Source organism: Cyanistes caeruleus, chromosome 1 (assembly GCF_971803275.1).
Source record: "Cyanistes caeruleus chromosome 1, bCyaCae1.hap1.1, whole genome shotgun sequence".
Taxonomy (NCBI): Eukaryota; Metazoa; Chordata; class Aves; order Passeriformes; family Paridae; genus Cyanistes; species Cyanistes caeruleus.
In genome coordinates, this window is record NC_141701.1 from 97,821,956 (window position 1) to 97,836,195 (window position 14,240).

The following is a 14,240-nucleotide window of genomic DNA, read 5'->3' on the forward strand; positions in this document are numbered from 1 at the left end:
TCTTTCAGTTGAAAAGCAAAATAGCCTATTCAAATTAGTAAAGGTGGAACCTGAGAAGTATAGTACTTATTTTCTTTTAAATAGAATAAAACATATATAGTAAATGTATATTTCCAGGAGCTTGTGAGATGGTCTTAAATATTTATTTTCTCCTTTTCCTTCACATTTCATTTTGAAATTCCTCATTCTTTGATGATCTATACCACAGATTAGCCATTTATACTCAGAAAATGAGAGCATTATCAAGCCCTTTTCTTTTACACTTTTTAAACCCATCACCTCACTTAATAATTAAAAACAGAATGATACTTTGCTTTCATATGTTGATCCAGTGGTGATCTCAGAGCTTTACTGGTGTCTGAACATCATCACTCAGAAGCAGAAACATGCTGGCTCAGGAAGAGAAGGAGCCCAATGGCACTGACTACACGAAAATTACTCCAGGGACCTGACATCAGTGCTGGCCAGATAGAAAGGAGGCAAAAACTTTGTGCTTTAACTTTTCATAATTCATCTCCCTCTGAAGTGAGTACAGAGGATTTTCCCACTTGTGTTACCCACAACACGAGCAGGTCTTCTCAGTCTCAGAGAAGTGTCAGTTGTGCATCCAAGTATGGGGCTTCTCCTGCTCCCATAGGTAGACAAGTTTTGTGATCCCAGATACCCCTTTTCATGTCTGACTACTGTGTAAAAAGCAAAATGAGCACAGAAGCAGCGCAGGTGACTGCTGCCAATGCCATTTTTTTCTGTTAAAATTAAACACTCTCTGTGCATTTCCACTCAAAGAGACTGCTTTCCTGCCACTGAAACATCTCTTTTGATCCCTAGTAAGCACAGAGGATTCTGGTCTGTACCCAAGCAGGACCAGGATGCAGGCCTGTTTTGAGGCATCAGCTCACCCTGCTCTGTGGACTTAACCACCAGGTAGAATAAAACAGAACTATTTCCCTGCAAGTTGGCTGAGGACCTGAAACTCAGTTTTAGCAAATTTATTTACACTTATACTTAAGTGCAAGACAACACAAACTCACAAGTTTCATAGTACCCTCTTGGCATTTTGTATTATTTTGGTCTCTTCCAAGCACATATGTATTATAACACCCTGAGTTTAGATGCTATCCAGTGGCAGAAAGAATATACATAATTCCATTGTCTTTGCTGGTGGTTGTAGGAGTGCACCTATCAGACTAAATTACTAATGGCCATTGGGGTTTCTAGTGATAAAATCTAGCAGTAGAATAACAGAGTGAGCATTTTACTTTTCTTCTTGCTTGGGTGATATTTTGGTACACTTTTATATGCAATTTCAAAAAATCCTTACTGTCGTTCATGTAGTGCTCTTGTTAGGTTTTTACCAGGTCTTTTGGTTTTCTACAGGCCCAGATTCTCACACTAATATTTCACTACCCTTTTCTTCTCCTTACTGTTACTTGAGAGACAAAAGTCTTTGCATTTGCAAATAAACTTGGTGCAAAATAATACTTAGGGCCTGATCACCATTTTAGTTGCACTGAAATCAAAGGACATTGCATGCAAAGTTCTGCTCATCCCAGGCAGCATCTGGGGACAAAGACTAAACAACAAAAACATGTACAGCTCACCACACACAGGCAGTGCATCAGCATGGGGCCACCTCCTTTTGTTGTGGTAGGAGCTGATTACACCACCATGAGTTTTATAAATGAGAGACTATGTCTCTTTGTTCTGGTGATACACTACAAATTCATGCCCTAGTGCACTGTCTACCTTCAGCAGGCAGGAGTGGTGGGTTAATATGACAGTAGATTTCATTGCTCTGTTAACCCTACAGTGACAGGTTTTAAATAAAGTTAGGAAATTAAACCTCTGGGTAGGAGCAATAAGGGGAAATTAACCAAATTCAAGGATCTTAGTCTTATAAAATAACCTTTTCTCAGCTGGCATTTTGCAGTGAATTCCATGTATGAGGTTGATAATAAACTTTAGAGTATGTTTATATAAGCAGATCAGATAATAGAGATGTCTTGAGCTGAATTAAAATAAACAAAAGGCTGCTGTGCTCTAACATTTTTCAAGGAAGAATGTTTTATATTCAGGAAATAGAAAGCAAGTTAAATTTCAGGCTGAAAACAAAACTTGGCACAAGTTTGCTCGTGGGACTGAGTGTGTAGGGTAATGGAAAAACCTATTTGGCTTGTTAAAACTCATAAGAAAAAAAATGGAAAACCAAAATAAATGACACCAAGTAATGGCAAGTATTCTCATTTGTTCTGAAACTAATTTTTAACAATATGTATTTATTGTTAGTTTTTGATTTGAAAGAAGAGGCTTGTGGTCTAAAACATTTTTCAACATTTCCACTTTTTCTCTGAGTTTTTGTATGTTATCCAATTAACCAACTATAAACAATGAGATCTCCCCTGCATTTGAATTCAAGTTGTAGAAGGATTAATTTTTTCTTTTTTCTTTTTTCATGCTTTTTACATCTGACGCAGGCAAGGTGCTTGCTGTTTAGTTCTCAGCATCTGGCTCTCCAGAGAGTCCTAGTAATAATAAAGCTTTTTTTTAAGCATAGTGGGAATGTTGCTTGGACAGCTGTTATTTGTCACCACTCACACCCTGGGAGAAGTCAGTGTTATTACCAATGTAATTTCTAAAGATAGGGAAACTGAGGAAGAGAATTCAACTAGCTTATTTAAGGACCCAAAGGTAAACCTCACCTTTCTACTTTTCTCTTGACTGAAATCACAATCTGTGAGAGTATCCAAACCAAGAACAGCACACCACAGCTCAGCAGCCCTTAGCTCAGCAACTTTAGGCAAATTATCAGTACTGTAACTTGTTGGTTTATCCAAATTTCATTTATTGGGAACTTTGTCTATCCTCACTGGTGCCAGTTTCTGTCAGGAAACACTGTTTGAATATTTAACCTTGGGACTGTTGAGTCAGGCTGGTCTCAACATTCAATACCAAAATCAGCTTGATCCCCTTCTCCATCCATCACTGATAACTTTTGCAAACAGGGTAAAGGTAAAGCTGCCCACATAGGCAGAGCATATTTCTAAAGAGGCTACTACTTTGGATCACTCAGAATTTTCTTGCAGTTTAGAGGCATTTAGAGGTCTTGCACTTTGGAGAGGTCTTGCTTTTTGAAGAAAAATGTTTTAAGGAAAGATTGAGGAATTAAACATTCATGTCTCACTACTCCTATAATTATCATGAAATGTAAATAGGTCTAATATTAAAACTAACTCATTTTTATAGCTGTTAGCATGTTTGCATTGGTCTTTTGTTTATTTTTAATAAGCAATGCTTACACAAGATTTTTCATCCATTTCTCCAACTCTGTCCCACTTTCAACCCATTGATCCATTAATGAGAACCTACAAAGAGCAAATTGCACATCCCTTGTCTGTGGTAGCTCTTCTGAGCCTGCAGACCACCATTATAATAAGCAGGCCAGGGGCAGAAGAGAAGGTTTTGGCATAAAGCTGTAAGGCCCCAAACAACTTGCTCAATGAGATTTTGAACAGGGTTTAGGGCTGTTCATGTACTCTGAGTTAGATGCACAGGAGAAATACTGACAAGATATTCTCAAGAGGTCAAAATAACAAAAGAAACTTTACTGGCAACTTCACAAAATCAGAAATTTTGTGAAAGTTTTAGTGCAACATTCAATCAGCATAAAACATTTCTCAAAGCATTAACTTGGCCCTTAGAAAATTCTAAACCCATTCTATTTTAAGTTACCTGAAAATTCCAATAAGAGAGAATTAGAAGAAGAAAGAGAAATAGACAAAAAAGGTATAGAAAAGCACACACATAGCTATCAAATTCTGAGTTCCAGTTGTGCTTAGATATAAATTCCAAGAGGTAGTATGGTGAAGACGTTATCGCCTTGTGTTTGGCCATTGGTCTTCCTGGGCCCATTCCCCCACGTGGGACTTCTGGTCATTTGGCCACTCAGGACTTTGATTAGGGGCTTCAGAGGTGGGTGAGAAGCATTGTCTCCAGAGAGTTCTGCCAGGCTGGGATACAGGCTCCAGGGGGTAGGGTGTACAGGTTAGTGCATTGCCTTGCCAGGGCAAGGCTTGACCTGCCCCTTTCCCCACATACATGTACCACAAAATGTCTTGAGACATCAGTCTTTCTAGTCTCTCACGGCTACCAAGTACAGTCCCTTCCTTCACTGTGACTTGCTAAATAACCTTGCTCAAATTATTTTTGTGTGCCCAGTTTCTTCATTAGTTTGGGAATAATAACATTTAATCCCCTTTAAACATATCTCCCTACACAGGGATCTATTAACTGTTTCGATTAGAAAAATAGCAGTAGGGAGGATCCACCTTCAAAAGAGGGGAGTAATCGACCTAATAGTTTTCCTTTTTTGTAAAAAGACACTGTGGATTTGTTGCCAGTCATGCCTTGCTTTCAATAGCAACACTCACTGTGAGAATATCACATTAAATTATAGGAAGGTGCCTTCTGTCTGGCACTTCCAGAAATTACTAGCCTGCGTTTTATCTCTTTGGTAGAGACCTACTACCTACAGTGTATGTTTTGACACCAATTGGATTAGGACAGAGTAGAGGTTTTTCTGACTTGGCTATTTTAACACAGGTAACTTCTTACCTGTGCCCTGTTACTGTGGCTTATACAGCCATCTTCTTGCTCTGGTATGGTTTGAAAATCAGCCCTTTCTGTGCAGTTATTTACACTATGTGCTGGGGAGTAGATAATAGTACAATGTTTTCTATGCATATAGGCCAGTGCTGATATCATATTTTGTTTACAGCCATTACTGTGTTGTTTTTCTGTGCTCTCTCTATATCTTGTTTTGGTTTTGCTGGAAGCAACCATAAACATGTAGTTAAGAAACAGTCTGCTGTTAACGCGCACACACACACACACACACACACACGCATGCACGCACACAATTTTCTAATTGAGTAAATGCTATTGTCTCGCTGTTTTTTTTGCAAATTGCACTCAGCATCTTGAATTAAAAGGGCAAGCTTTCCATATTTTGTTTAATATCACTTTTAAAGGAGCGAGGGTGACAAATAAAGGCATGTGTATATATGATCCCATCCATCTCTTTGCCAGCAGGTTGGTTGGTCTGCCTCACTGCTGTATTTTGAATCTGTACCTTTGTCAGCTTTAAGTGTGAGAGAGGAAGAATTACCCAGGAGGTCACACAGCTGGTAAAGTTTTGTGAAGTGAGGCAGCCACATATAGGAGAGAGCCTTGACAGTGTTTCTGCCTGGACTTGACCACTGGTGAAACCAGAGTCTACTGGCAACTCAACAGCTCATCACAGCATCATAGGGAGCCCAGAGGCCATGGGCACATCTGCTGCCACTTGGAATGACTCCTTTTTCTGAGCACAAAGAGGTTGAACTAAACATTTTTCCAAGGATCCCCAAGGATCTCTAAGTGTGATGAAAAAGGACAGCAAGGGTATTGATGTACCCTGGTTATTATTACTTGCAATCACTGACTGACCATATTTTCATTTCTGTGGCTTGAATGATCTTCATTTCTTATCTCTGTCCCTGTCTCCTGGGTGGGCCTGGGACCTGCACTGCAGAGAGCTGTAATCCAGCATGGAGCCCTCAGACCTGGATCTTAGCTTGTCATGCAGAATTCTAGATGGAACATGCTCTATTTCTATTTCTATTTCTATTTCTATTTCTATTTCTATTTCTATTTCTATTTCTATTTCTATTTCTATTTCTATTTCTATTTCTATTTCTATTTCTATTTCTATTTCTATTTCTATTTCTTTCTGTTTCTATTTCTCCTTCTATTTATTTCTGTTTCTATTCCCTGTACATCATGACTTAGATGGTGAAAAGCAATTTCATTTGCTTGAAATGCCATGGGCTTTTCAGCACAAAAACTGCTTTCAAGGATGCATAATATAAAGGCTACAGCTGGAATCAGGATATTTTTTTTTGTCTACTTATTGTTATTTTTCTGAAACCATTTCACAGTCCTTGCTCTCAAGTATTAACACAATGCCCATGTGTAGCCAGGAGCTGGGTGATGCATCTCAGTTTAGTTTGAAAAAACATCCTTTACAGTCTGCCTGTCTAACAGAGCTACAAAAAGCAGCAGAAGGAACACAGGCCAAGCAAACTCTGCTTCCTGGAGAGAACTGGAGAGAATGAATAATTAGTTTCAGTAACAATCACATAAAAGAAGAAGAAGATAAAAGAAGAATGGATGCGGGGCAAACAGGCTATCTTCATGCTGCATGAACAGCAGGCAGCAACCTGGCCAAAAGGGACTGGAGGACCCTGACCAGTGGTCAGGTTTGATACTGCAGAGGAAGGAAAAATCCCCCAGGGATGAATGCAAATCTGCCCGGGGGAGAGTTGCTTCTTGAACCCAGCATTAGAGGTTGACCATTCCCTGATTATGTGATAAAAATTCACTTCCACGTCATCCCACAGGTTGGTCAAACCTCCCAGGAGATGTACAAACCCTATTCTCCCTCAGTCTGGAGCTGTCTCATGGGTCACAGGCCCTTGGTGGGAAAGAGTTCTTCCCATGCCTGGCAGGACACCAGTGGTTGCTGCAAAGCACTTGGAACTCTGGTAACATTTCTGCATCCCATTTCTTACAGCTTCCGCTCCTGGCTCCACAGGGGATGACAGAGGAGAGCTCTCTAATGTCATAGTGACTGACCAAGAAGTCTTTGAACTTTCGTTGAGGTGTCTCATTGAATGGAAGTGAATTTTATATAAACAAGGATTTTCTTAGGAGACTGAGTCTCTCCAAGTTTAAACCATATTTTGAATCACTCTAATGAAACACAGTCTTGGTTCTCCTGCTCCTCTGTCCTGCAGATCTTTCTGATAATTACAGCAGAAAACCTCTTTTTGTGACAAAGGCTGCAAAAGAGAGAAAGATGATTTTTGCCAGCACACTAGGCTCGTTTTTTATGTGCAGTTGTCTACTAAGCATCAGCTCTGGCATTCATTCTTTCATCTGGTATGCAAATCAAGGTGTGATGTAGATGTAGGCCCAGGTGTTTATATCCATTGGCATCTCTCCAAGAATCAAAGAAGGACCTGTACCAAAGAAGGGTTAAGAGGACATATTGTGTGCACACTACCCAGCCAAATCTGGTTTCATTTATAAGATGGTGGCTTGCACATCTCACTGGTCAGAACAAAGTGTCTAATGCACTCAGCCTCCTTGCTAAGTTAGTGTCTGGACAGCCCACATCTGTCTGTGTGATGCTACTTGTGTAACAATTCTAGTCTACACTGGCACTACCAACACTGTGCTACTAAATATGTTTTCTCTACTTTTATTGCCTTGATGATAGACATGATCTTAAAAAATAATTATTTTCCCTAAATTAAAAGGAAAAAAAAAAAAAAAAGAAAAAACTACTTAAATCACTCCAGGCATGAAGGTAATTAGAATCATAACCTATTGAAGCCCCTTATAAAAACTCTGTGAGGTAAGTAATGTAATTTTTATTCCCATTTTACATGCAGAGAAACTGGAGTGAAAGTTACAGTCCAGGTAACACAAGAGTCAGTGAGAAACCTGGAAGCAGAATTCCAGAGTCCTGACAGAATCTTCTGCCTATCTTAGATGCACTGAAGTTTTAAGAAGTTAAATGTCATTAATCCCCTTTATCTACTTCTCTATGAAGATGATAAATGGTACTGTCACTGTTCTTGATAAACCCCCTTAAATCTATTACCAAAGTAATCTCTTCTGGCAAAATCTCCAATAAAATTGCTGGTAACAATAAACATTTCCCCATACACAAAATAACAGCTTGGCTGAATTCATGCTGAGTACAGAAAATGGAATTAATATGAAAAGTGAATGTGCCTCAAAGAACAGTAATTCTCCTGGTTACTTTTCAACCTTTTAATGAATGTGAAACTAATCTAGTTGAGAACAGGAAGAATTATGACTATGCAGAAATCTGGATGTGCATTTCTAAAGTTTAGAAAATCTATAGCTTTTTGTTTCCTGGGACATTTAAGGGTATGATTAATCACTTGAGGAGTTTAGCAAGATGGGAATGTGAATGTTGTAGCATTTGAATTGATGTTAGCTAGCTCCCACAGTGGAATCTTTTTAGCTTCTCAGGATTCCTCCTAAGAGCAATGACTTTTCTTTTTAAATCCTTATCATACTAATTATTCAATTGGTTATTTTGCCAATAATAATCAAGCATAAGATGAAAATATATTTATCATGGTCATGCTTATTTTTTTCAGTCTGTCAGTGTAAAGAGGTAAGAAAACAAGATGTAGGTTCAAATAAACAGAGTCAAGAGGTTGAGAATGGTCAGATTCATATGTAGATCACCTCCAACTTTCACAATGGCCTGTCATTAATTGGAAAATCAGACAAAATGCCACAAATCCACCTATTCCTGAATTCTGGGAAACATTATGTCAATTCAGATTTGTTGCCTTAAAATTACTTTGACCAATAATATTTTGAAAACAATGAAGTGTTTCACTGTATATATGTAGATAGTTAAGTATAAAGTTGCTTCTTCATTTAGTTTTGGCAGTTTCATCTACTGCCTAAACTGTTGTTTTCCAACCATGAGAATATTGTTTCCTGTGTTGCTGTAGTCTACTGAGATGTCAGAATAAGGACATGACTCCAAGATCCAGTATTCTGTAGTGCTTAATTGCCCTACTTTCAATTTCAGAGATGCCTATGTTTCATTTTAGAGTTTTATGTCTATATTTATGATTTATATTTTTAAACCTTGTGAACTTTTTCCTAACTGTCTGTAACTACCCATTAACCCAAAAGAATCCTGGCTCTCAGGCTGAGAAACCTTCCTTGGCACAGACAGGCTGTGCTGGGTGGGATGGATACAGCTTCTGAGGAATCCATTTCTTCTCCACAAGTGAGTGGAAACTAGGCACAGTAACCATCGTTGTTCTTCCTTTGTCACCACCAGCCATCAAACCTCAGCTGCATCACCTCAGGAGGACTACTCACAACCCAGGAGGCTATTTCCCTGCCTTACACAAGAAATTGGAGGAACATCCGGTGAGAGGTAAGGTGTTTGACGAGAGGGGAAGAATGAAGAAAATTCAACATATTTCCCAGTGTTGGAATAGGAAATAGCAGAAGAGATAAAGAGGTTTCTTCTGGAATGGCAGACAGAGAACATTGTGGAATCATAGCACAGGCCACGCTACATTGACAGCAGCAGCAATTCTAGCTAAAACTACGTGTATGGCTTAACTATACAATATAATGGACATTTTCTTAGAAATTACTTCAGTAGCCTTATTATTGCATCATATGCTCACTTATTACTAAAATATTGGTCTGTTACCTTGAAAGAATTATGTACACAAAGTAATTGTATGTGACTTAACTTCTGTCAAATTGAGTCAATGCTTTCCTAGATTGTTGGTTTCCTTATAGTGTTCTCAATGTGACCTTCTGCCTACCACAGTTAAAACAAGAGCTATTTCAGACAGCATGGGAAAATTTTTCTTGCCTAACAGTACTGAGAATAAATGTCCTTCTGTCACAGTGCGATAGGTATTCAGGAAGATGCAGGTAGGAGGCTGGAGTACAGAGTCCCCTCACTTCACTCACTAGAAAAAGAGCATATAGCACAAGATTAAAATTCTTCTTTGCTTAAATTCTGTTGAATGTTAAATAACACTGATTGTCTTTTATGGCATTAATATAGTTGAACTTACTCCCATGCATTCTTTCAGTACACAGTGTCCCGTGGGACTGAGTTTCACAGTTGAACATGTCCCTTGTGAAAAAGGTCCTCTCACCCCCAGATTTTGCACTTTGAGAAACAGTGGGAAATAGCTCTCTGTCCTCTTTCCCCAAGCCCCTGGTGATTTACATGCTACCTCAACTGTTCCTTTGCAGTCCTCTTTTTAGTTTTCTCACAGGCAAACCTACTCTACTTTTAATTTTACTTGCTGCTCTTCCCTATATCCTTCTTGGTTTTAATATCATTTTGAAAGGAGAAAACAAGCACTGCATACTGTCCAAATTGCAGGTATACCCAAAATGTTTACAATAAGGTAATTACACTTTCTGTTCTACTTCTATGCTTTCCAAATAGATTTTAAAGTTGTACCTTTTTTTAATTTTTTTAAAATTTTTTTTAAAATTTTTGAAACTCCTTGAGGACTGAACAATACTTTCTGTAGAATTCTCTATAAAAAAATCCTAATTAATATTTAGCCCAAGTACACATGTGGAATTATGGAATTAGTGTTGCCTCTCTCTATATGCATCTTTCTGCACTAAATTGGTGCAAATGGGTCCAACACTGAACTGGTAGATTTGCCAACTACACTGAAGTAAGCTGCTGCTTCTTTCCTAATTGCTCACTTTTTCTTCATTTCTGTTCCCTGCTTCCTTTCTTCTTCCACCAACAACTTTTCCAAATCACATCTTCTGGAGAAGCACATTAAATAGCAGAAGCAGCAATCATTCTTTACTATGAGTCCTGACCCTTTCATCATACTTTTAAATTTATTTATGCATTTTTATTTTTCCCCCCATTGTTAACTTATTTACCCATCTTAAGATCATATGTTGCCATCCTCTTTTAATCCATGACAACTCAGTAGCTTTGACATTCTTTGCATCAGGACCTTGGAAAAATGGAGAAAACCACTGTTGGCTCCTCCAATAAGTGTCAAGGTTTGTGAAGCAAAATTTATTGTACAGAAACCTGTCTGAACAGTCTTTGTTCTAAGCATTTTTGTTAAAGTATCCCTGCCACCTACCAATTCTATTATTTCTATTTCTAAAAATTTGCTCACTGTTAATTAGCACTGTTATACACTACAAGTTTGTAATCAGGTTCAACACTAAAACTGCACCAGCTGGTGTATGTACCACGGGTGCATGACAGTCACATTTAAATCAAGGCTGGTTATCACATGAAAAATGTTTTCCCAAAGTGTTTTCCCAGTGCTACAGATGCCCTCACTACCTTAAGAGAGGACCAGTGCAATTCCAGGTGAACTCATCTCAAGATCTCACACCTTTTTACAATATTTTGCTAGACATCTTCACTGCCCAAGTACTCTGATGTCATCATGTTTCAGTTATTTTCATCCTTTGTAGTCTGTGCTTCATATTTGTGATGTTAACCTTAACCATCACCAGAACTTGTGACTCCAGCAGCAGGGCTGGATCACTGCCTAAACACTTTAAAAGGAATGCACTTTAAAGCCTTTTGCTTATGAAATGTGATTTATCTCCAGGAAATTCCTAAGACTGTATTTTGCTTGTAGAATACCCTAAAATGTTTTACTCAAATAGGCTGCATACCGCATATACTGTATCCATGTATGTATGTATATGTGCAAAATTACATTGTCTTTCCAAACACATTTTCTGTCTGTGTCATTTCTTCCCCATGGGACACTTTACCTAAGAGAGTTCTGCCTGTGGACAGCAAGTGACAGCACTAGGTTACTTGTAGAGGTTGAAAGAGAAACCTCTTTTTTTTTCTTTCATTATTATCAATAGTTTGTGTTATCATTCTTCTGTCATTAGTGTGAGGATGGTTTGTGTCATTACTCTGAGAATGGTTTGGGTTGAAAGGGGCTTTAAATATCATCTCATTCCAACTCCTCTGACATAAGTAGGGACATCTTCCACATGAGCAAGGCCCCATCCGGGCTGGCCTTGAACACTTGCAGGGATGGAGCATCTGCAGCCTCTCTGGACAAACTGTTCAGTGCCTCACCCTTCAAATATCCAATAATAATATCCAACCTGAACCTACTCTCTCTGTTTAAATCCATTCACCCTTGTCCTACATGCCTTTGAAGAAAGTCTCTCTCTAGTTTTCTTGTAGGTCTGCTTTAGGTACTAAAGGTGCTAAAATGTCTTGGAGCTTTCTCTTCTCCAGGACAAGTAGCCACAGCTCTCTCAGCCTGTCTTCATAGGAGAGGTTTGCCAGCCCTCTGAACATCTTCCTGGGCATCCTCTGGACCTGCTTGAACAGGTCCATGTTCTTCCTGTGCTGGGGACCCCAGGGCTGGACTCAGCATTGCAGGTGGGATCTTACCAGAGCAGAACAGAAGGGTAGAATCACTCCTTGTCAGCTTGCTGGCCGCCCAGATTGTGATGCAGCCCTTGGACATGGTTGGCTTTCTGGACTGCATATCCAGACTGTCATCCACCAGCACCCCTATTCCTTCTCAGCAGGGCTGCATGTGATCTGTTCATTGCCCAGCTTGTATTGATACTGGAGGTTGCTTGGCCCAGGTGCAGCACCTTGCACAGGAGCAGCACCTTGCACTTGGTCTTGTTAATGTCATGAGGTTCACATGAATTCCCTTCTCAAGCTTCTCCAGGTCCCTCTGGGCGGCATCCTGTTCTCCAGGAGTGTCAGCTGCATCACTCAGCTTGTTGACTCATGGGGAGTGCCTATGGTTTCTAAAATTTATTGGAGTTCTGGTCAGGTTCCTTTGCTCCCTCTTTTCTCCATCTAAATCCATGCTTTCCTGCACTGCTATTTAATAGAGTCGCCTCTAGAATGTGTCTGTTCACCCATGTGGTTCAGAGACATTGTTTGATTTGTTGATGTTTTTTCCTGGAGCTGGAGAAGGTGAAGAATGCTGCCAGACACTCACTGGTATAGGAATATCTCAGAATGCCTGGGGGTTTTGGCTGAAATAAAATATTGCCAAGTGGAGGAGAGAGGATGTTTGTGCAGACAGCTTCTAGCGAACACCAGATGCTTCACAAAAATAATTCCTAAGCTTACCACTTAATTATGTTGATGGCATCCAGTCTGATGTATAGAAATGTACGATGAAATGGATGGGCTCGTCTACTCAGTCCAACCCTGACATCTAGTGTACAACAAAGGGAAATTTTCCACAAATAAAATCTGTATTTGGAGGAGGACCAGCTTTGCAGTGCACTCAGCTTTCTTCTGTATTTATGATTTCTGAGATTAATCATTGGCCCCCAGCATAGAAAAAAGTCTGTCCCTTTTAGCAAGTTTTACTATCATGGGCTTATGATGCTGTTTAAACTTGTTATCAATAAGTCATTGCAACTATCAACACTTGAAAATTTAATCTTTTTTTTCTCTTTAGTCCATTTTTGAACGGAGTCTTAGCTGTAATCACTAGGTTTCTTAGCTATGGAATAAAGTTTGGTGCTTTGTTATTTGAAGAGTTCTTCCTTTTTTTTTTCCTAGGAAAGAATTTAAGTCTGAATTAAAATCTGAATGTTAAAATCCACAGTGAGTTAGGCATAGGACTCTTTCAAGTATTCACATCTTATGTTTTTGGAACTTCCTGGGAACTCCTCATTGCTCCATTACTCTGGCACCCTATTGTCATGGTTTTAAAACTAACTTAAATTTACTGTGAACTTTTTGTGAATTTTTAACTTAATGTGACATCACTTCATTACCACTAACTTTTTTCCTTATCTCTCACAGACCTGCTAAGCATCACTGGGGAGCCACCTTAGTGTGGGTCCCAGACTACAGTCACAGAATCACTAAGGCTGGATCACAGCTCTGGAGTTTGCATGTTCATATATAGCTCACCAAGGCAGGTTATAATGGGCTGTGTCCAGTTTGGCTGTGAAAATCTCCAAAGATGCATGCTTCTCTCTTTCTCTCACGTAGGACCAAAAGCCAATATCATGGAGTAGAAGCTGGCTTTAAATGTTCACTCTTTCTGTTTGTAGACCTATACTGCCAAAATTTTGATATTTCTGTTTGCACCACATCACTTTTTGGGGAGGGAAAATATAAGTAACAGAATAATATCTGTTTAGGAAATTATCTGAATACAAGTGAAAACCAAAATTTTTATTGTGCTTCATTGACATGCATTTTTGATTTTTGCTTGTAGATGCTATTCCTGGGCAGTATCTCTGCATACAAGAATACTGTAAGGCCATGTGTAAAAAGTGTAATCTCAAATGGTGGAAATTGCATATAACATACAGGAAGAGAATCTGTTATAATATCTAAGTGTATCAATTAATTTTGGTCAAAGCATTATACAATTATCAATTTATTAACCAGTAAGACAAAATTTCAACCAGACAAAAATTCAGTTTAAGTTTTGCTAAGTTCAATGCCTTTGAATTCTGTTTTATCTATGAATAAAGTGTGAGTTTACAAACATCATGAATATTTCTTTGGATTTTTTTCACATAACCTATGAACCTAATATTTAGCACTAAAGAAATGTTCATCACAACCCCTTAGGATGGGTGATGGGGTTCCT

General features: G+C 38.9%; 1 protein-coding gene across 4 annotated transcripts in view; it reads left to right on the forward strand.

Annotated features, from left to right (window-relative positions):
- PDE1C (phosphodiesterase 1C) overlaps positions 1-11,364 on the forward strand; it is a 200,250-nt gene extending 188,886 nt beyond the window's left edge. For all 4 annotated transcript variants that reach the window (XM_086844064.1, XM_023919566.2, XM_086844083.1 and 1 more), the window contains one exon: positions 8,939-11,364. In XM_086844064.1, coding sequence (XP_086700190.1) covers positions 8,939-9,108 — 170 coding nt within the window. In that variant the 3' untranslated portion in view covers positions 9,109-11,364. The remainder of the gene's footprint in view (positions 1-8,938) is intronic.
- Positions 11,365-14,240: the final 2,876 nt, after the last annotated feature.